Source organism: Rattus rattus, chromosome 15 (genome assembly GCF_011064425.1).
Source record: "Rattus rattus isolate New Zealand chromosome 15, Rrattus_CSIRO_v1, whole genome shotgun sequence".
NCBI lineage: Eukaryota > Metazoa > Chordata > Mammalia > Rodentia > Muridae > Rattus > Rattus rattus.
The window spans coordinates 42562940-42587529 of record NC_046168.1 but is presented as its reverse complement, the minus strand read 5'-3'; the positions used below and the strand labels follow the sequence as shown (position 1 = coordinate 42587529).

Here is a 24590-nt window from a genome sequence, read left to right as displayed (position 1 = left end):
AGGAAAGGCAGAAAGTATGTGAGTAGCATTTGGGCTTCAATTAAATACAACACAGAAGTGCAAATACATGTTTTTTTCCCTTATTTTAACTTTATTTTTCTTAAATATTTTATTTATTTATATTTCACATGTTATCACCTTTCATATTTGGTCTTCAATAAAATATAACACAGAAATGCAAATAGACAAAAATGTTACAACCTAACCTAATTGGATCTAGGGATCTGAATGAAGGGTGCATTTAAGCCAAATTTTAAAGAAAAAATAAGGGAGTTAATTTTATGGAAACTATCAAAAAAGGAGAAAATGAAAGTGCCCCATCTTTCTTGCCCCATTTCTGATCAGATCAGTTCTTTAAATCTGACACTGAAGTAAAATGATATGTTGTATGTACTAAACGGAGATGCAGTCACTTGGTGTCTGCTGAAGTAGTATGCATGTTTTAAGTGTAATGAACTTTTTGCAAGAATGGGACATTCACCAAAATGTATACCTCTTTCTATATTTTACATAAAAATGAGAGAAAGCTCGACATTCAATAGGCTACAAAGAAATATTTTCTTAAGTTACAGGAAAGCACATATTTAATACTTCACTAAATATGAAGAGAACCTCGATCACCCAATCATAGAAAATGCTGAAAAAGATGATACAATGAAAATTGAAGGATGTGAAGAACAACAAGAGTACTTTAGCTATTCTTTCCTCAGACTTGTCATACAAGCTAAATGCAGTGAGGGCTGATTACAATGATTTAGGATTGCCACAAAAAATTTACTCTAGGCCAGATCATATGCTAAAATAGCATGTGACCAATACCATGATTTTTAATTCTGCATTGGGAATTTTATCTGATAGAAATATTTCTATACATTTGATGGAATTCTTTTTTTTAAGTACATCATATTTTGGATCATTTAACTTTAATGTCATTATCTTAAGTCAGATATAATGAAAGCATTAAAGCTTGATGTATTCATTTACTCAAAAGTCTTGTATTAGGACATTCTATGTAAAGACATTTTTCTTTACTAAAAGGGTTGCAGTCTCACTGCCTTAGATCTCAGTTTAGAGGAAGCAAAATAAATAGATGCCCAGCTATGAATGAACATATTGGTCCACCTTCTTTGTTTTGCCCATCACATCCCTGCACAAAGGGGGGAAATTTTCTCACATCTTTCACCTTTCTCCCTTGTCTTGCTATTCCTATACACTTTAATTTTCCTTTTGGAAACCAGAAATTTTCTATTATTATTATTATTACTACTACACTCCAGATTTTACTCCCCTCCTGGTTCATCCTCCTACTGTTCCCCATCCCATACCTCCTCCCTGACCCCTCCTTTCTCCACAAGGATGTCCCTACCCCACCCACCATACCAGACATCTAAACTCCCTAGGGCCTCCAGTTTCTTAACTTAATCCATCATGAAATATTTTAATTTCTAGTGTAGAGTTCAGATCTTTAGTCCAGTCACAAACTAATAAGTTAAAGTCACTTAATGAAAAAAACAAAACAAAACAAAACACTCCATTCATGCAGAGATAAATAGGGAAAATTTTGTAAAACAATGTCAATTCATTCACAAAGGAATTTATTTATTGGCACATTATTTGTAGACTAAGAAATTTGACACGGAAAACAAATGACATATGATCTATAGCAATTCTATTTGTAATAAACTTCAGCTCCTTAAAAAAACAAAAAAATGAAATATGTATACAGAAGGAGAATAAGAAAGCGACAATAGAAACAGAGAGATAGACAGAGACAGAGAAACAAAGTATAGCCTAATTGTAAAGTACTCTTATAAATCAAATGAGGTCATGGGTTCTTATGAAAATAGAAGTCACAGAAAAATACTAGTTAAGTAAAATACCAAATTAAACTAATATAAGTTAAAATATTTCAACACAGAGACCTTACTTAAGAACAACAAGGATACATTCATTCATAATGCTGGCTAGAGGAAGGGGTGTGACTTTTGTCAGTGTTGCAACCACAAAAGATGCCCATGTACTAAGAAATAATCTTCCATTCATGCGTATGTGAGAAAACCTTTAAACTCAGTGGGCTACCCTCATCTGAAGACTTGAAAGTAAGAAGAGAACTTCCTGGAAAGAGGGTTTTGGTTGGGTAGTACAACTCACATACCCATCACAACTCAAAATCCATTTGAGTGAGTTACTAGAGCCCCAAGCCAGAAGCTCAATTCTGAGGAGAGGGAGATCCTAAAAATCATATGCTGCAATTGACTCCCAGAAATCAAACGAAAATAGAGACACTGAAGACAGGAAAGGAATTTAAGACTCAATGTGAGCATGTAGGAAGATGGAACTTAATCTTTATTCCATTTGAGGAGAATTGGTATAACCATTGGATTAAACAGGGAAGAACTAAAGCAGGGGCATTCGTAAGTACTGGCTTGGTCTGGCTTTTGTTGTTTTTATTGTTTTTGTTGTTGCTGCTGCTGCTAAGGGGCTATAAAGAAACATTTAAAGGAACAAGCCATTTTTTTAATCTTGAAATGATTACTGTTACACAGTAGCAACCTCTGTTACATGGAGACTTTTTTGCACAATGGAGCAGTTGTTTTCATTATGGGGCAGCTGTTCCCATTATTGGCTTAATTGTTCCATTATAGGGCAGTTATTCCGATTATGTGCTAGGTGTTCTTACTTAAGAAGAGCAATTTAATAAGGAAATGATCTGCTTACACGTTTCTTGCTTCTGGAATTCAAGGTAACTGCAGGTTTCAGGTAATGACTTGAAGAACCTTATCCATTCCCCCTTCTTCTTCTATGACTGTGTTCCTGCTCCCCAAACACTCATCCCGTCCGGCCTCCCCATCTTGACATTCCTCTACCATGCAAAGTTCAGCCTTGGCACGACCAAGAGCTTCTCCTTCCCTACCAACCCAACAAGGCCATCCTCTCCTACATATGCAGCTGGAGTCATGGGTCTGTCCATGTGAAGTCTTTGGATGGTGGTTTAGTCCCTGGGAGCTCGGGATGGTTGGTATTGTTGTTCTCGTGGGGTTGCAAGACCCTTCAACACCGTCAATCCTTTCTCTAACTCCTCGAATGGGGACCCTGTTCTCACTTCAGTGGTTGGCTGCTAGCATTTGCCTTTGTATATATCATGCTCTGGCAGAGCCTTTCAGAATTTTATTTTTTATTTTTTATTTTTTATTTTTTATTTTTTATTTTTTATTTTTTATCAGACTTTTGTCACCATGCACTTCTTGGCATCAGCAATTCTGTATGTGTTTGGTGGCTGTATGTATATGCGCTGGGTCCCCAGGTGGGGCAGACTCTGAATGGCCATTGCTTCAGTCTCTGCTCCACACTTTGTCTCCAAATGTCCTTCTATGAATATTTTTGTTCCTGAGTTAAGAAGGATTGAAGCATGCACACTTGGGTCATCCATCTTCTTAAGCTTCATGTGGTCTGTGGATTGTATCTTGGGTAATTTGAGCTTATGGCTAATATCCACTCATCAATGAATGCATACCAAGTGTGGTTTTCTGTGATTGGGTTACCTCACTCAATATTTTTTATTTCCATCCATTTGCCTACAAATATCATGAAGTCGTTGTTTTTAATAGTTGAGTAGTGCTCCATTGTATAGATGTACCACATTTTTTGTGTCCATTCCTCTGTTGAAGAGCATCTGGGTTCTTTCTAGCTTCTGGCTTTTATAAATCAGGCTGCTGTGAACATGAGGAAGCATGTGTCCTGTTACATGTTGCATCATCATTTGGGTATATGCCCAGGTGAGGTATAGCTGGGTCTTCAGGTAATATTATGACCAATTTTGTGAGGAAGCTCTAGACTGCTTTCCAGAGTGGTTGTACCAGTTCACAGTCCCACCAACAATGGAGAAGTGTTCCTCTTTTTCCATATGCTCGCTAGCATCTGTTGTCACCTGAGTTTTAATATTAGCCATTCTGCTAGGGTAAGGTAGAATCTAAGGGTTGTTTTGATTTCCATTTCTTTGATGGTTAAGGATGTTGAATATTTCTTTAGGTACTTCTCAGCCATTTCATATTCCTCAGCTAAGAATTCTTTGTTTAGCACTGTACCCCATTTTTTATTATAGGGTTATTTGACTATATGGAGTCTAACTTCTTGAGTTCTTTGTATATATTGAATATTAGACCTCTATCAGATGTAGGATTGGTAAAGATCATTTCTTAATCTGTCAGTTGCTGTTTTGCCCTAATGATAGTATCCTTTGCCTTAAAGAAACTGCAATTTTGTGGTCCCATTAGTAGATTCTTGATATTACAACAAAAGTCATTTGTGTTCTGTTCACAAAATGTTCCCCAGTGTCTATTTGTTCGAGGCTCCTCCCCAAGTCTTCTTCTATTAGTTTGAGTACATCTGGTTTGATGTGGAGGTCCTTAATCCATTTGGATTTGAGCTTTGTACAGGGCAATAAGAATGGGTCAATTTGCATTCTTCTACATGCTGACCTCCAGTTGAACCAGCACCATTTGTTGGAAATGCAATATTTTTTATACTGGGTGGTTTTAGCTCCTTTGTCAAAGATCAAGTGACCATAGTTGTGTAGGTTCACTTTGAGGCCTTCACTCTATTCCACTGACCTACCTGCCTGTCTCTGTGCCAATACCATACAGTTTTTATCACTGTTTCTCTGTAATACAGCCTGAGGTTAGATGGTGATTCCCGCAGAAGTTCTTTTATTATTGAGGATAGTTTCTGCTATCCTGGGTTTTTTGTTATTCCAAATGAATTTGCAAATTGCTCTTTCTAACTCTATGAAGAATTGAGTTGGAATTTTGATGGGGATTGCATTGAATCTGTAGATTGCTTTTGGCAAAATGGCCATTTTTACTATCTTAATCTTGCGAGTCCATGAGCATGGGAGATCTTTCCATCTTCTAAGATCTTCAGTTTCTTTCTTCAGTGACTTGAAGTTCTTGTCATTCAGATCTTTCACTTGCTTGGTTAAAGTCACAGCGAGGTATTTTATGTCATTTGTGACTGTAGTGAAGGGTGTTATTTCTCAAATTTCTTTCTCAACCTGTTTATCTCTTGAGTGGAGGAAGGCTACTAATAAGTTTGAGTTAATTTTATATTTAGTTCTTTATCATGCTTAGTAGGTCTCTGGTAGAACTTTTGGGATGACTTAAGTATACTATCATATCATCTGCAAACAGTGATATTTTGACTTTTTCCTTTCCGATTTGGTTCCCTTTGACCTGCTTCTGTTGTCGGATTGTTCTGGGTAGGAATTTGAGTACTATACTGAATAAGTAGAGAGACAGTGGGCAGCATTGTCTAGTCCCTGATTTTAGTGGGATTGTTTCAAGGTTCTCTCCATTTAGTTTGATGTTGACTACTAGTTTGTTGTATATTTCTTTTACTATATTTAGGTATGGGCCTTGAATTCCTGATCTTTGCAAGACTTTTAACATAAAGGGGTGCTGAGTTTTGTCAAATGATTTCTCAGCATCTAAAGAGATGATAATGTTTTTTTCCTTTGAGTTTGTTTATATAGTGGATTACATTGATGGATTTCTGTATACTGAACCATCCCTGCATCCCTGGAATGAATCCTACTTGATCATATTGGATGATCATTTTGATGTTTTCTTGGATTCAGTTTTCGAGAATTTTATTGATTATTTATGCATGGATATTCATCAAGGAAATTGGTCTGAAGTTCTCTTTCTATATTGGGTCTTTGTGTGGTTTAGGTATAAGTGTAATCATGGCTGCATAGAAGAAATTGGATACTGTTCCTTCTGTTTCTATTTTGTGGAATAGTTTTAACAGTATTATTATTAGGTTTTCTATGAAGTTCTGATACAATTCTGTACTAAACCCATCTGATCCTGAGATTTTTTTTTAGGATGGGAAAATTTTAGTAACTTCTTCTATTTCTTTAAGAGTTCTGGGACTGTTTAGATGGTTTATTTGATCCTGATTTAACTTTGATACTGGGTATCTGTCTAAACAATTGTCCATTTCTTCCAGATTTTCCAATTTTGTTGAATATAGGCTTTTGTAGTAGGATCTGATTTTTTTTAATTACCTCAGATTCTGTTGTTATGTATTCCTTTTCATTTCTGACTTTGTTAATTTAAATACTGTCTTTATGCCCTCTGGTTAGTCTGGCTAAGGGTCTATCTTATTGACTTTCTCAAAGAACCAGTTTCTGGTTTTGTTAATTCGTTTGATAGTCCTTTTTGTTCCCACTTAGTTGATTTCAGCCCTGAGTTTGATTATTTCCTGCCTTTTACTTCTTTTGGGTGTATTTGCTTCTTTTTATTCTAGAGCTTTTAGGTATGCTGTCAAGCTGCTAATGTATGCTCTTTCCAGTTTCTTCTTGGAGGCACACAGAGCTATGAGTTTTCCCCTTAGCATAGCTAAGTGTTCCATAAAGTTAGGAATGTTGTGCCTTCATTTTCATTGAATTCTAGAAAGTTGTTAGAGGTCGAATTATGCTTGTGTGGGTATATTTTGGGTTTGTTGCAAGAATATTACTTTCTTGCTTTTTCTAGGGTGAAGTTTTCCTCCTTGTGTTAAAGTTTTCCATCTATTACTCTTTGTAGTGCTGAATTTGTGACAAAATATTATGTAAATTTGTTTTTTTCATGAAATATATTGGTTTCTCTATCTATGTTAATTAAGAGTTTTGCTGGATATAGTATCCTGGGCTGATACTTGTGTTCTCTTAGGGTATGTATGACATCTGCCCAGGATCCTCTGGGTTTCACAGTCTCTGGTGAGAAGTCTTTTGTAACTCTGATATGTTTGCCTTTATATGTTGCTTGACCTTTTTCCCTTAATGCTTTTAATATTTTTCTTTGTTTTGTGCATTTGGTGTTTTGACTATTATGTGACAGGAGGAATTTCTTTTCTGGTCCATTCTATTTGGAGTTCTATAGGCTTCTTGGATCTTTATGAGTATCTCATTCTTTAGGTTAGGGATGTTTTCTTCTATAATTTTGTTAAAGATATTTACTGGCCTTCTAAATTGGGAGTTTTGCTCTCTTCTATACCCTTTATCCTAGCTTTGATATTCTCATTGTGTCCTGGATTTTCTGGATGATTTGGATTAGGAACTTTTTGCAGTTTACATTTTCTTTGACGGTTGTGTCAATGTTTTCTATGGTATCTTCTGCCCCTGAGATTCTCTTTCCTCTCTTATATTCTGTTGGTGATGCCTGATTCTATGACTCCTGATCTCTTTTCTAGGTTTTCTCTCTCCAGGGTTATCTCCCTTTGTGATTTCTTTATTGTTTCTATTTCCATTTTTAGATCCTGGATGATTTTGTTCAATTCCTTCACCTGTTTTGTTGTGTTTTACTTTAATCCCCTAAGGGATTTTTGTGTTTCCTGTTTAAGGGCTTCCACTCGTTTACCAGTGTTGCCCTATATTTCTTTAAGGGAGTTTTTTATGTCCTTCTTAAAGTCCTCTATCATCATCATGAGATATGATTTTTAAATCCAAATCTTACTTCTCCACTGGATATCCAGTATTTGCTTTGGTGGAAGAACTGGTCTCTGATGAAGCCAAGGATTCTTGGTTTTTGTTGCTTCATTTCCTGTGCTCGTCTCTCACCATCTGGTTCTCTCTGGTGTTAACTGGTCTTGCTGCTTCTCACAGTGGTTTGACCCTCCTGTAACCCTGTGTGTCAGCAGTCCAGGAGACAGGCTTTCTCACAGCAGGATCTGGGTACAGAGAGCTGTGGAACCCTGTCAGCTCTAGGCACAGGCAGAAATCTGAAGGGTCCTGTCCCAGACTGCTCCTGGGTTTGTGTTTCCTGATGGCTCCAGGAGGGTTTGGGCCAGAAATGTTAGCAGAAATAATGGTCTCTCCTGAGCTCTCAGGATTGTCTGCACTTCTGAGAGTCCAGCTCTCTCCCTCACAGGATTTGTGTTCAGAGAGTTTTGGGACTGGGTGAGCTCTGGGCATAGGCAGAAACCAGAAGGGTTCTGCCCCTGACTGTTCCTAGCTTCCTGTGTCCAGAGGGCTCTAGTTGGGTTCCTCTTGAGCCAGGAATGTGAGCAGAAGTAGTGGTCTTTCCTGAACTTTCAGGATTGTCCACACTTTTAAGAGTCCAGCTCTCTCCTCAACAGGATTTAAGTAGAGAATCCATGCAATTTTTGAGACTTAGCTCCTATCATCTTTGTGTCTTCAGTCTTGAAGAAAGGAGATTACCAGTTTTTGGTAAATATTCTTTAAATGACCAACATACCAACCTTCAGTGATCAGTAGGAATCAAACTCTTGTAATACACATACAAAATAAAGCCATAAATACTGAAGTATCTCATTAGTTCTACAGGTAGATAAATCACCTCTCATTATTAGAATATCAGAGCCATTTTTTATTATGAGGTATGATAGAGAATCTTTCTGCTTTCTGTTCTAGTGAATGTTGTGGTTAACATAAAACTCAATAGAAGCAGCAAATCTGTCTTTACATCACCTTGATAAAGCCTATTTTTGATATTAGGACAGTGTGACCAGACTCAGGAGGGAAGCATCACATGACTTTTCTGGAGTTGGCCACTTAAAGAAGTTAATATTTAAATTTCTGCAGTCAAGAAAACCTGCCACAGATAACTTTTTATGGGGAGTTTAAAATGTCAAGCCAAAGGTTGAAGTGTCATCCACAAAGAGCAAGAGATTTGATGGAAATCTATATTACACAGTTCCAGTACAGATTTATGCTGCATGGAAAAGTCAGAAACTTCTCTGGGCATGTGCCAAAGCAAAAGTTTTGGTCCATTTTTTTCTATTGTAATATTTGAGACTACTTCCAAATATTAAACTTTATGTCTTTTCCAAACATTTGCAAGGTAGGTTGGCTACTTGACTCCTAAATAGTCATCACCCTGAACTCTCAATTTTAATGACCTCATGTTAGAACTTTAGTAACTTATGCAAATGAAAGCCCAAGGATTCTGGACATATGAGAGAAACTCTGTTATTTCTACCTATGAATAAAAGTCTTGTGACTATAAAGGTGTCGTGAACTAATACAAACAAGAATAATGATCTAATCAGTGGTTAAATGATTAGAAAAATACATTGGAGGCATATAGTAGTCACTTCTATTATTACTCTGACAGAAAACCTAAATGAAATGGAGGATTGACTTATTTTGTCTTATGTTTCAGAAAATATCTATCAATCTCTCACAATTTTGAGGTCATGGTCACCTTAGTGGTGAGAATGCTGGGTAGTTGTTTGTTATATGATACTAACTAAATATTAGAGTCCAGGGGCCTCTGGCTGACTGGAAGCAAGACCATTTAATTCCTCAAGCCCCATCTCTAGACAAACTACTTCCTGTAACAGGATCACATATTCTAAAGCAGTGGTTCTCAACCTTCCTGATACTGTGACCCCTTAATGCAGTTTCTTGTATCGTGATCCCTAATCATAAAATTATCTTTGCTACATAATAACTGTAATTTTGCTACTGTTATGAATCATAATGTAACTATCTGATATGAAGAAGGTCTTAGGTGACCCCTGTGAAAGGATAGTTTAATCCCAAAAGTTTTCATATCCTCCCCAAATAGTGCCACTGCCTAAGGACTAAGTGTTCAAATATATGAGCTCATCGAACACATTTTACACAGAAATCAAGATAAGAGCATGGCACCTGCCCACTCTTTTTAGTAAAGGAAAACCAATACATACAAGATCAATCCTTTTCTATGGCAGATTCATGATCCATTGCAATTCCTTTTGAATGGGGGATTTGACCTTCAGGCCACACACTTCAGAAGCAAATCAGGCAAAGAGCTGCATGCTTCATATAGTTTTTCTTTAAACCATTCACATGTATATTTCCATATTTTAAAATTACTACTTGAAGAAATTTATGTCAAAAACTCATTCTACAATAGTCTAGAATGAGTAGCATTATGACTAGTACATAAAACTGCCTGTAATGTAGTGTCAAAATGTGAATTAGAGGCCAGAGAAATGGCTCACTCAGTGGTCAAGCATATATGCTGCTTTTCTCAGAGGACTTTAGTTCAGTTCTTTTTTTTTCCAGTTTTTTTAAAATCATTATTTACTTAAAGTCAGCCAAGAGAAGCATGTTCCTAATTTTCTTTATATAGTTTTTTCCAAACTTGATATTTTTATTGGACTTTTTATTTACATTTTATTTACATTTCAGAAACCTGCTATCCCACCTTGCCTCCCCCTGCTTCTATAAGGGTGCTCCCCCACCCACCCACGTGCTCCTCTCTCATCTCCCTGTCCTGACATTCCCCTACACTGGGGCATCGCACTTTGACAGGACCAAGGACTCTTCTTACCACTGATGCCTGACAAGGCCATCCTTTGCTACATATGCTACATATGGAGCCATAGGTCCATCCCAGTGTACTCTTGGGTTGGTGGCTTAGTCCCTGGGAACTCGAGAGAGGGGGGGACTGGTTGGTTGATATTGTTGTTCTTCTTATGGGGTTGCAAACTCTTCAGCTACTTTAGTCCTTTCTCTAATTCCTCCACTGGGGACCCTATTCTCAGTTCAATGTTTGGCTGCAAGTTCAGTTCTTAGCATACACTTTAGGCAATCTACAACCAGCTACAACTCCAGCACCTCGGAATCTGATGTCTTCTTCTGGCTTCTATTGGGGGGTACACACACACACACACACACACACACACACACATACACAAACACTTGACAAATAAAAATAAAAACAAAATAATGAGAAGCAACTATGAGAATTTTTTCCTGCTTCAATATAGCTTTCTTTGTCCAGTCCTTACCAGCTTCTCGGAGCAAAGTTCAGGAAGCATTCACCTACTATATTACCCCTATCCTAATATGTGTGCTTATTTGCAGAGCTGGAGGCTGAGGAATGGTGCAAACATCTTTGCATGGAATGCCTGGGGACAAGGCTGAATGACATCAGCCTAGGGGAGCCTGACCTGCTGGCAGCTGGGGTGCAGCGGGAACAGAATGGTGAGTACCTACTTTTCTATTTTGTCAGGTGGGTTGACATTGGAGAAGAAAATTCATGTTTAGGGGAGTTCTTTTCTTTAAGTTTGTGGCCCCTGGTCATGAATGAACTCCCATGAAAGCAACACATCCAAGAGCATATAAAAAGAACAAATTAAAAATAATAGACTGAATAATAAATGGGGACACAAAGTTTGGTGTTTATGAAAGCAAGGTGAACCTGGGAAGAGTTGCAGGAGGGGAGTAAATATAATCAAAAAGCAATATATGGAATTCTCTAAGAATTAATAAAAAGTTGGAAAAAGAAAGAAAACTTTTTAATACGTTATTTAGAAATATTTGGTGGTGAGGTAGCATCTTTAGAAAGTTCTAAGGTTCAACCCACATCCCTGGTTTCTTTTTAGTGACAAAGCCACATGTCTAAAAACTTATGAAGTCCTTATGTTTTGTGCATATGGCTTTAGAATGAATAACATTATTTTATCTTCTTTCATGTTTGATAGAGATTACAGTTTATATTAATACATTTGGTTTATCTGGATATTAAATCTGTAGAGTATTTGGCTAGTATTTCTCTTGCTGAGAAGGTGGCTTTTGTGTTTACCTGGTACAGTATTTAAATTCATAGTTATGTCGCTATCGCATGATGTCTAGAGTTTCATAGACTTGGTCAGTAATGTTAATGAAGCCAGATTCATCTAGCAATATATTGTTCAATGTGTTGTTTTAGGCTATATTTGTAACAATTTTTAATGCATCATCAACCCCTTTTATCTAACTGAAAAATTATCATTACAAGCAACAAATATAGTATCATGAAAGTAGAAACATTTCGGTGGTACTCAATCAGTATTATTGGTTAAAGTTGATGCTCCTTTTTAACAAGAATTTGAGGAGTTACAGGTTAACATAAATTAGTAGCACAGGTAAAAGCATGTAGCAATCTTGTTGTTACAGAGAGCAATGTTGTTAACAAACATCATTATCTGACAGTCTATCAAAAGACTGTTTTCTTTGCTGCTAAAATGAGAAACTAAATCATTTCTTGCTGACTGATCAAAAACACATATACATATGCATCTAGATATTTATGTCAAAGGCTGCCTCATTTTTACAGTTTTTTTTAACAAAGAATTCCAGAAAATCTTTTGTAATTTTTTATGTTCTCAGTTCACTCCCACACTCACTCAGATTTCCATTTCTCTGATTGTTTCTGGGAGCTGTTGTAAGTACAGAACAGCCATAACTGTGTTGTGTAATATACACTACTCATTCAAGTTTAAGATGTTAAAACTATGAGTGATAAGATGTCAAGAGCATAAGGAAATAGGGGAAATATATAAATAAAGCTTGGGGATAGAAATACCTACCATGATGTGTATCCATCATAAACCATGCGGCTTCACATCAAATAAGTGGAATTGCATATGGGTTCCATCCAAATGGATAATGTAATCCTTCGGCGGACTACAATTCTGTTTCAGTTTGAAGATTCTCTGGATTTTTCTGTAATGTGAAAGAAAAATTTCAATTTGGACTCCAGAATATGCAAGCATTAAATTATATACAAGAGCTTTATAATAAATACATATTTTTCTCTTTAAAATAAATACAAATAAAGCAAAAACAATTCAACTATAAACTTTATAATGGACTTGAAATTATAATACCACTATAGCTAAGAAGACCTGCCTGAGAATAAGTTTTGATAATATTAAACATGGAATTTGTATATGTAATTTTAAATAATTTAAATATCTATTTCACAATCTATAATGATTATTGAACTGGAGAATGTGATTATACGTTCATTTAAATGACAGAATATACATGTTGCATTTTCCAGTTTGGCTTTCTATTACTGTGATAAAACACTGTGTAAAAAACTGGCTAAATTTGAGTTGATGAGAAACAATAGATGTATCAACCTGCAAGTGGAAAGACCATAATGCCTCAACCCTATGCAGAGATCTACAAGCAACTAAGGAATACTGATAATGAAAGAAATAGTCTTCTCCAGGGAAGAGTGCAACAATTGCTCATTCACTATCAAATGGTTTACCCATTAAAAACAGACAAATAAGTAGTGTTGTACAGAATGAGGTGTGTGTGTGTGTGTGTGTGTGTGTGTGTGTGTGTGTGTTTGATTTGAGAGATTCTCTGAGATAAATAACAGAAAGCTGCAAATGTTACACTGAAAACTAAAGTGAGTTTTTAACTAGCTTGGATACTTACTCTTAGGATTTGTGGTGGTCTTGACGGAAACACATATTCTATAGACAGTATACTCTCTTATTTTACTTAAAATATGATTAAGAAATATATGTACACACCTTAATAATAAACTTATCATATATATGATCATAATTTTAACATATATATTCATGCTACAACAATTAAAGAAAAAGTCTTGAATTTGTTAGAGAGCAAGGGATGTGGAAAGATATGGAGGGAGGAAAGGAAATTATAGTAAAAAATTTTACAAATGTAACAAAAGGTCAATATTATCTAGGCAATTCTTTAATTGATATTTTCTCTTCCAAAATGGGTGAGTTGTCTTACGTTGACATCTGAAGCTAAATCTAGCATCACCCTACAAAACAATATTAGTTTGTCACACATTCTGGATGTACACATGCATGCAATCTTATTGAGATACTTCAGTATTTAGCAATAAAAAGAAAATTTGTGGGTTGGAGTATTTTCTTTCCCTACAAATCACCTTTCCCTTGACTACTAAGCCCTCCAGAATAGCTGTTGTTCAAGGTACTAAGAGTCTGCATTCCTTTATCTTTTATTCCTTTTACTGATTAAGAAAAGCAAAAATATTTGAAAATCTCTATTCATACTACTACAGGAAGACAATAAAATAATACAACTCAACACAATAAGATCACAGACTATACTGTGACTAGATAATTACTAATAAGACTAGAAACCATGAAACTTGAATATATACCCAAATTTTCTCACTTTCTTGTCAGTAACTCGCTGCTGTGTAAATGATAATGATTAGAGAGTTTAATGAGATAAAAACTAGAAGTCTGTAAATTTTTATGGTCAAGTTGACATTAAGGTGAGTTTCTCGCTAGCATGAATCCTCTCCTGTGAGTTTGACGGTGGACTTGAAGGAAATATCTATCCAATAGATGTATACTGAGTTATTTTATTGAAAAGTTATGAAGTGGATATTTAATGTTTAGTTTGATAATTAATCATATTTACAATTTACATATTTAAAGAGGCTTTTCCTTTAATTTACTCTTAATCACTGTAATTGTTCTTAAGCATAAAAGACTTTCAAAATAAGTGGAATCATTAATTTATTTCCTCCTTGAAGTCATTCAGTTTTTGATGTTTTTCTTATCATAAAAGTATTCTCACACAAGATGATTTGAATATTGTTTTCCTCACCTTCAATTCCTCCATTCTATATCCACCAAACTTAATGTTTCTTCTCTTGAAAAATCAAACAAAAGTTAGAAAACACACAAGCACGCACACACACACACACACACACACACACACTTCACATAGACACAAAATATACAAGCAAAAGACCAATATGAGAAAGTAATCCAATACAGTAAAAATTGTATGTCTATAAACTTACAAATGAAATTGTTAATGTTGGCCACCTCCTGCTGGGTCTGGCACTACTCTGAAATGTTAATATAGCTGGTCAGACTACACTGGAGAAAAATAAAATTCTTTAACCAGTGTGTTTCAGTTGCATTATCTTCTTAATTAGAAGTGGGAGTTCTCTCTCCCTACTTATTCAATATAGTACTCAAAGTCTGAGCCAGACCAATGAGACAACAAAAGGAGGTCAAAAGGATAAAAATTGGAAAGGAAGAAGTCAAAATATCACTACTTGCACATGATATGGTAATATACTTAAGTGACCCCAAAAGTTCCACTGGAAAATTACTAAGCCTGATAAACAACTTCAGCAAAGTGGCTGGATATAAAATTAACTCAAACAAATCAGTAGCCTTGCTCTATTCGAAGGATAAACAGGCTGAGAAAGAAATTAGAAAAATGACACCCTTTACTATCTTCACAAATGACACATGATACCTCGGCGTGACTCTAACAAAGCAAGTGAAATATCTGTATGATAAGAACTTCAAGTCTCTGAAGAAAGAAATTGAAGAAGATCTCAGAAGATGGAAAGATCTCCCATGCTCATGGATTGGCAGGATTAATATAGTAAAAATGACCATTTTACCAAAAGCAATCTATAGATTCAATGCAATCCCCATCGAAATTCCAACTCAATTCTTCATAGAGTTAGAAAGAGTAATTTTCAAATTGATTTGGAAAAACAAAACACTCAGGAGAGCGAAAATTATCCTCAACAATAAAAGAAGTTCTAGGGGAATCACCATCCCTGACCTCAAGCTGTATTACAGAGCAATAATGATAAAAACCCTATGTTATTGACACAGAGACAGGCAGGCAGATTAATGGAATAGAATTGAAGACCCAGAAATGAACCCACATACCTTTGATCACTTGATCTTTGACAAAGAAGTTAAAACCATTCAGTATAAAAAATATGGAATTTCCAACAAATGGTGCTGGTTCAACTGGAGATCAGCATGTAGAAGAATGCAAATTGATCTATTCTTATCACCCTGTACAAAGCTCAAGTCCAAGTGAATCAAGGACATCCACACAAAACCAGATAAACTAAAACTAATAGACAAAAAGTGGGGAAGAGCCAGGAACACATGGGCACTGGGGAAAATTTCCTGAACAGAACACTGATGGCTTATGCTCTAAGATCAAGAATTAACAAATAGGACCTCATAAAATTGCAAAGCTTCTGTAAGGTAAAGGACACTGTCATTGGGACAAAACAGCAACCAACAGATTGGGAAAAGATCTCTACCAATCCTACATATGATAAAGGGCTAATATCCAATATATTCAAAGAAATCAAGAGTTAGACTCTAGAGATTCAAATAACCCTATCACAAAATGGGACTAAACAAAGAAATCTTAGCTAAGGAATATTGATATTCAACATCCTTAGTCATCAGAGAAATGCCAATCAAAACAACCCTGAGATTCCACCTCACACCAGTCAGATGGCTAAGATCAAAAACTCAGGTGACAACAGATGCTGGTAAGGATGTGGAGAAAGAGGAACATTCCTCCATTGCTGGTGGGATTGCAGACTGGTACAACTACTCTAGACATTAGTCTGGAGATTCCTCAGAAAATTAGATATAGTATTACCAGCTATACCACTCCTGGGCATATACCCAAATGATGGTCCAACATATAACAAGGATACATACTCCACTATGTTCATCGCAGCTTTATTTATAATAGCCAGAAGCTGAAAATAACCCAAATGCCCTTCGACGGTGGAATGGGTATAGAAAATGTGGTACGTCTAACACAAGGGAGTACTACTCAGCTATCAAAAACAATGAGTTCATGAAATTCATAGGCAAATGGATGGAACTAGAAAATGTTATCCTGAGTGAGGTAACCCAATCACAAAAAAAAAGAAAAGAAAAAAATGAGTAGTGAGTATGCACTCACTAATAAGTGGATATTAGCCCCAAGGCTCGAATTACACAAGATACAATCCACAGACCTCATGAAACTGAAGAAGAAGGATGACCAAAGTGCAGATGCTTCAGTTCTTCTTAAAAGGGGGAATAAAAATATTCATAGGAGGAAATATGGAGAGAAAGTTTGGAGCAGAAACTGAAGGAATGCCTTCCCCAAGTGGGGATCCAGCCCATATATATACAGCCACCAAACCTAGACAATATTGATGAAGCCAACAAGTGCATGCTGACAGGAGTCTGATATAGCTGTCTCCTGAGAGGCTCAGCCAGAGCATGACAAATACAGAACCAAATGCTAGCTGCAAACCATTGATCTGAGAACAGAGTCTCCATTGGAGGAGTTAGAGAAAGCTTTGAAGGAGCTGATGGGTCTTGCAGCCCCATAAGAACAATACAAACCAACCCAAGCTCCCAGGGACTAAACCACTACCCAAAGAGTACACATGAACAGACCCATGTCTCCAGCTGCATATGTATCAGAGGATGGCCTTGTTGGATACTAATGGGAGGAGAAGCCCTTAGTCCTACCAAGGCTGGACCCCCCATTGTAGGGGAATATCAGTGCTGGAAAGGAGGGCATATTGGAGAGGGGGAACACCTTCATAGAAGAAGTGGGTGAAATGGGGGCCTATGGATGGGAAATCAGGAAAGGGAATAACATTTGAAATGTAAATAAAAATTCCAATAAAAAATAAAAGCAATATGCACCAAGACAATAGCCAACATCAAATTAAATGAAGAGAAACTAAAACAATTACATTAAAATCAGACATGATAAAGCTGCCCATTCTCTCTATCTTCAATACAATACTTGATGTTCTAGCCAGAGCAATAAGACACCAAAAGCAGATCAAGGGGATTCAAATTGGAAAGGAAGAAGTCAATGTATCACTATTCACAGATAATATGATGCTATATGTAAGCAACACACAAAATTCTACACAAGAATTCCTACAGCTGATAAACAACTTCAGCAATGTGGCAGGATACAAAATTACCTCAAGGAAATCAGTAGCCCTACTTATATCAATGATAAATGGGCTGAGAAAAATTAGGAAAAAAGCCCAACAATCACAATAACAAATATATTAAATATCTTGGTGTAAGTCTGTACTGGCTGGTTTTGTGTGTCAACTTGACACAAGCTGGAGTTATCACAGAGACAGGAGCCTCCCTTGAGGAAATGCCTCCATGAGATCCAGCTGTAAGGCATTTTCTCAATTAGTGATCAAGGGTGGGTGGGATCATTGTGGGTGGTGCCATCCCTGGGTTGGTAGTCTTGTGTTCTGTAAGAAAGCAAGCTGAGCAAGCCAGGGGAAGCAAGCCAGTAAGCAGCACCCCTCCATGGCTTCTGCATTCACTCTTGCCTCCAGGTTCCTACCCTGTGTGAGTTCCTGTCCTGACTTCCTTTGGTGATGAACAGCAATGTGGAAGTGTAAGCTGAATAAACCTTTTCCTCACCAACTTGCTTCTTGGTCATGATGTTTATGCAGGAATAGAAACCTCTATAAGTCAAACTCTTAATCAGTGGAGTGCAAGACCTGTTGACAAGAACTTCAAGTGCCTGAAGAAATAAAGAAGACATAAGAAGATGGCAATATCGCCTATGCTTATCAATTATTAGGATTACCATAGGTGAAAATGGCCGTCTGACTAAAAGCAGTTCACAGATTCAATGCAATCCTCATAGAAATTACAAAACACCCTTTTATAAAGCTTGAGAGATTAATTCTCAACTTCATACTGAAAAAATAAAAAAATCCAGGATAGCCAAACCAATTCAGAACAGTAAAAGAACTTTGGGAGGAATCATTATCCCTGAAGCTGGACCACAGAGCAATAGTGATAGAAACTGGATGGTATTGGAATAGGAACAGACAGGTTGGTCAGTGGAATTGAATCAAAGATGCAGAAAATAAAACCCACACATCTCTGAACACTTGATTTTTGATAAAAAAAAAAAAAGCCAAAAGTATACAATGGGGGAAAAAAGCATCTTCAACAAATGGTGTTGGTCTAACTGGATGTCTGCATTTTGAAAAATGCAAGTAGATCCACATTTATCACTCTTCACAAAACCTAAGTCCAAGTGAATCAAAGACCTCAAGATAAGAGATGAAGGTATACTCTTTACTGTTTAAGTAAAATGTTCTGTGAATGTTTTAACTTCAGCATTTCTCTGCTTAGTTTTTGGATAACCTATCTGTTGGTGAGTGTGGGGTATTGAAGCCATCCACTAACACTGTATGAAGATCAACTTGTGATTTTTAGCTGTAGTAGTGTTTCTTATTGAGTTTTGGTGCCTTTGTGCTTGGTGCATAAATGTTTAATGTTTAGAATTAAAATTGTTGGAGAAACCCTTGATCCTGCCAAGGCTGGACACCCACTCCCATTGTAGGGGAATGTCAGGGTAGGGGGTCGGCAAGGGGTTGGTGGTTGGGTGGTTGGGTGGGGGAAAGGGGATAACATTTTAAATTGTGTGTGTATACACACACACACACACACACACACACACACACATATATATATATATATATATAATTTAGAAAAAGAAAAAAATGGGAGCTCATGTCCACTCCCTTTTCTCACTGCTAGGACCCCATCTGCCTTAAGCCTATGAAGGCATTTGCATGCTCCCATAATGTTTATGTGTCCTTCAATCCTTTTATGCCTGACACTGTTTCTATTTATTTTTATTTTTATTTTTTAGTCATCTGGCTCTGACAATCTTTCTACCTCCTCTTTTACATAAATCTCTGAACCTTAGGAGAATGGCTTTGATGAAGAATTCCCATTTAGGTATGAGGACTTCAAATTCTCTCAATCTGCACATTTTCAACTTTTGGATTTCTATGTTAGTTTCTTATAAGAGGAATTTTTCTTTATCAGATGTAATTGCCATCTCAAAGGCTTTCTGCTAAATAACTTCACTCTTTCTAGTCCTTTTTGGATTCTGATTGGCTGGTTCAACTCAGCTTTTCTGGTTCAAATGCCTCTTCAAGCTGACTGACTCAATGTGGCTTCTTTCAGCTTCTCACTGAATTGCTCTGCTTGGCCTCAAACTAACTTTGACAATTTGTTCTAATCTTCTGGCTCCTTATTCTCTGATCTTAACTGCCTCTGTTAAACTACAAGAACTCATGAAAAAACTCAACTCCACTGCACTGAACTCACTGTACTGCCTCCCTGACTGACTTTGAGCTATTTTTAAATAGCTTCTCTCTCTTCTTATAGTTGGGCATAGCCTATATCTGACCATTCTGTCAAATCTTTTTCTGACTCATCCCTTTGTGTGTCACTAAATTAGGTGTCATTTCCAAAATGACTGCCTCCTTCTTTTTTTTCCCATCTTTATTAACTTGATTATCTCTTATTTACATTTCGATTGTTATTCCCCTTCCCGGTTTCACAGCCAACATCCCCATAACCCCTCTCTCCCTTCTGTATGGGTGTTGCCTCCCCATCCTCCCCCATTACCACCCTCCCCCAACAATCACGTTCACTGGGGTTCAGTCTTGGCAGGACCAAGGGCTTCCCCTTCCACTGGTGCTATTACTAGGCTATTCATTACTACTTATGAGGTTTGGAGCCCAAGGTGAGTCCATGTATAGTCTTTGGATAGTGGACTGCCTCCTTCTACAGAATAAATTTACCTAAAAATCGTATACTTAGGTTATTCCAGCCATATCACACAGAACTAGAAGGTCACTGGATGCAATTCCTTGCTAGAAAACCATGCTGCTTGGCTAAATTTCCTCTACGTTTCTCACCTACTACTGCAAGAAAAAAATTTTCTGATGAGGGGATGAGTGAGGTCCTGATTTGTAGTTACAGAAGGATGTTACTATGTATCATTTTATTGCTGTATTGTTATTGCAGAACAATAGTATTTCATTTTCCCCCTAGTCCCATGGTCCATCTAGTCTCAAGTATTTGACCCCTTTAGCAGTGTCAAATATAGGGTTCTTTTCATGAAGTGTGCCTCAAATCCCAGTTAAAATATTGCTTACTTTTGTAACATTTGTACCACTGTAGTACCAGTATATATTACAGAAAGAAAACTATTGTATATCATGAAGTTTGTAGCTGGGTTAATAATGATTACCTTTTCCCCGTGGTAGTCTACAGAGTGCCTTCCAGGAACATGAATGCTAGTCAGTAGGGGTTTAGCTACTAGTTAGACACCAGTTCAAGTTCTCTGTGTTCAATGAAATAAATGTGTTTTTTTCAGCAATAAGACCTTGCCATCAATTTGTGAAGAGTTGTTGGGAACAACTTCTGATGTTTGGGAGTTTCAATTGTGGCCTGTTGGTCAATGTGAAATTATTAATTTTTATTGATTCAAATAAATCATTTAGGAAATATTTGCCATTATAGATTTAGCACTTTTCACCCTTAACTTATTTTTATATCAGATTATAAATCATTTTATTTCCTAAGTATAATTGTGTTTAATTTTCAATAGCAAACTTAGGTTTACATGGAACTTTTTATCCTGAGATATAAGGACTATAGATTTGCAGACTCCATAAAAAATTATTGTAATGTAGTTTGTGTTGATCACACACTACTCTCTAATTGAGGAAAGTCAAACAGTTTGGTTTTGACTGCATCTTATTTTGCCTTCAGAATTGCTATTTCTTCTCCATTTTTATCAACTCTTCATACAATTTGCTGTGCTTCTAAGCTCACTTAGGATAGATATTTATACAAATGATTTTGAAGGCGAAAGATAAATGTGGGTGCTGAGATAAGAGTGGTTGTAGGTTAATTTTTTTTTACTGTGATCATCTTTGTTTCATACTGTCAATTACTTCCACATTGAGTCAGAGTACTTTATAACTAATAAGAAATATTAAACAAATACACCCACACCTCTCCATCTCTGTCTCTTTCTGTCTAGGTCTCTGTGTTCCTCTTCCACACAAACCTATCCCAAGACCTCCAACAATGTTGGTGAGCAAGCATGATAAGTGTACATGTCTAGATTTCAATTTTTCAAATTACCTAGTCTCCAGATCATAAGTACTATTTCAGGTAGCCATAGAAAATTAAGGAATTAAAAAAAAAACGTGTTCTAGATCAAACACGTTTGATCTAGAACTGGTTCAACTCCAGAGATCAAAACACTCCCTCCTTCAGGGAAGCTCCTTAAACAGGAAGGTAAAAATTAAAGTAGTTTCAAAAAGTCCCTGAAACTAAACAGATTCATTAGTACTCTCCATGCCAGAGTAAGTAAGAAAAGCTGGGCGTCCCCTCAAATAGTGAAGTCAGCTTCAAAGAAGACTCCAAGACCAGTCCAGTAGAATGGAAGAGGTTTAGATCAAGTGAGTCATTTGAAAAAATACTCTCCAACTTGTTGATCTGTGTGCAAGTTGTACAGTATGTTTCAGGTTCCCAGATTTTGAGAGCTGTCACTTGTAGTGGGGTGGACTTTGATGATACAGTTGTCTTAGAGCCATTTCTGTTCCTGTAAGTAACCCTTTATCCACATTTCTCTAAGTAGCCATGTTAAATCTCACTGGTTAACCAAGTTGAAATTTGGTGGTGTCCATATTTTGATCTGTCATGGGATCCCCAAGAAAAGTTTTGTCGGACAACAAAATCATACTCTCTAGTGAATAGCATGCTCAAGGATTAATTTAAGATTGGTAAAATTAAAGACAACTCCCACTTACATATAACACTAAAATGATGAACTATAAAAATAAATCAGCCAAAATCCAACAAAAATCAAATTTATAAATGCCAAAATCACCCACAATATTTTTAGGTAAAGTAAATAAAAAAAGAAAGTCACCGATGGAAGAAATTAATGCTTTGCTAAAGTTGGCTTCTGTCAATTCACAAGAGCCTACTACTATAGGAAAAATATCCCAAGTGCTAAAAACCAGGTGTTGCTTGCTTCTAAACGATTAGTTAGAACATGGTAGAAGTGAATGTTTTGACTTGACAGAAATATTCCATGTCCCAGTATTCTAAAAAACAAAAGATGTAAACATTGCATTATATGTCAAAATATGGAAATATCTTCCCAAAATCAAGAATTCACTATTAATAATAATGGCATTAAAATTACTTCCTAATTTTTAATAAATAACAAGAAATATTTAATAAAAATATGGGCTATATTTATCATATTATAATAAAAGGTCCTCATGTGCAGAACACCCAAATCAACAAATCAGTTAAAAGAAAAAAATATATATTTGGATTCGCAATGCTACTACAAGCAATTCTTGAAAGTTTGTGACAGTCAGTCCAATGATTCAGATTTTGGTGTTCAATAAATAAAGTAATCAAGGATGTTTAAAACTATCTATAATATATACACAAATATAAAGCAAATCTTATCAGTGAAACTAAGTAAGTTATTTATCAAAAAATTGAGCTAAAAGTAGCATAATTCCATGCTAATAATAAATTAGAAAACATTGGCTTAACCAGCATTTTTTAAATGGATAATCACCAAATATTAGTATATTTATAAAATAAAACATTATATTTATTAGAGACTTTATTCCCAGGGAATAAGTAATAGCATATAAAAAGACATACACTATAATAAGTGTGAAAAATGTTAAATATTTTATGTGAAAAATAATTTTAATTTATATTACTATGTATACATATTAATGCGCATCATTGCTGCTAGAAGTGCAAACTGCAAACTTGTACGACCACTTTAGAAATCATTTTGGCATGTCTCAGAAAACAGGGAATAGTTCTACTTCGTTTCCAAACTATATCACTCCTGGACCATATACCCAAAAGATGCTCCATCACTCCACAAGGACCCTTGCTCATCTATGTTTATAGCAGATCTAGTCTTAATACCCCAAATGGGAAACATCCTAGATGTCCCTCAACTAAAAAATAAATTTAAAAATGTGGTTCATTTGCACAGTGGAATACTACTCAGCTATTACAACATTCACTCTAAACGGAGATTAATTACCTCTGCAAGAAAGAACGATAATTAACTTTATTTTTAAATTATTTTCAGTTATTGAATAAACTTGATTTACTTTGAAAATTCTGTCATCAGTCAGGTTTTGCAAAATTTGGAAATGACTGGAGCATTAGAAATCAAGAATTTTAAGTGCTAGTGATTAATAAAGAAATACAGGTATTTGAGTGCTCCCCAGTAGCCTGTGGATTGAGAAGATAGCAACAGGAAATGCAATTTATAACCACATTGTAATAAAACATTTTGATAAACTGCTAGTTTAAGTAGTGATGAAATCATATTTTCCAAAAAGATCTATAAATTTTCACAAGTGTAAGTCATGTTTTGTTTTACTGCTAATTATTTAAAGATGTATCTGGATATATATTTGACTTCCTCCTGTGTCTCAGTCTCTTATGGTCCTGAATTAAGGGGTTACCATTGCAATATCACTGTCACGTAGAAATTTTAAAAAAGATTTATGTAAAATAGAATAGGCTAGCACTGTCTTCTTCTCTTCTGTGTAAAATGAGGTTACCTTTCATTCTTTATCAATTCATGTAAATTAAGTTAGATTGTATCACACAACAGAGTGAACCCACATTCCACCCCAGATAGATATGAGTACTAAATCTAAAGTGTTTGCTCATTTCTTCACATGGATTCATGTTGCTTACTCCTCCCTCAGTGCTTCATGCTACACCTGTGTTTGATCCTTTGCCTAGATAGTATCGACTAAATTCTTTCTTTTTTTCTTTCTTTCTTTTGATTGTTCATTCATTCATTCTTTCTTTCTTTCTTTCTTCCTTTCCTTCCTTCTTTCTTTCCTTGTATTCTTACAAAAATATCATGTTTACAAATGGTATCTCACAATTCTGAAATTACAACTATAGAATAGGATTTTGGAGCTCAGAGATCCAACAGCCAAAGAGCTGTGTATAATGGGCAAAACACAGTTAAACCATGATGGGGAATTATTACACACAATTCTTTGGAGAGTAGAGAATGTTAGCACTTGTTTGGAGCTAAAGTGTTTTTTGTTTTCCTAATGACAGGTCTAAAGTGTGGGGATAAGAAG

At 36.0% G+C, this 24590-nt stretch overlaps 1 protein-coding gene across 1 annotated transcript in view; it reads left to right on the top strand.

Annotated features, from left to right (window-relative positions):
* The window catches only part of Dok6 (docking protein 6), a 335875-nt gene that overhangs the window by 227899 nt on the left and 83386 nt on the right, over positions 1-24590 (top strand). The window contains exon 4 of the mRNA XM_032885739.1: positions 10856-10975. Coding sequence (XP_032741630.1) covers positions 10856-10975 — 120 coding nt within the window. The remainder of the gene's footprint in view (positions 1-10855; positions 10976-24590) is intronic.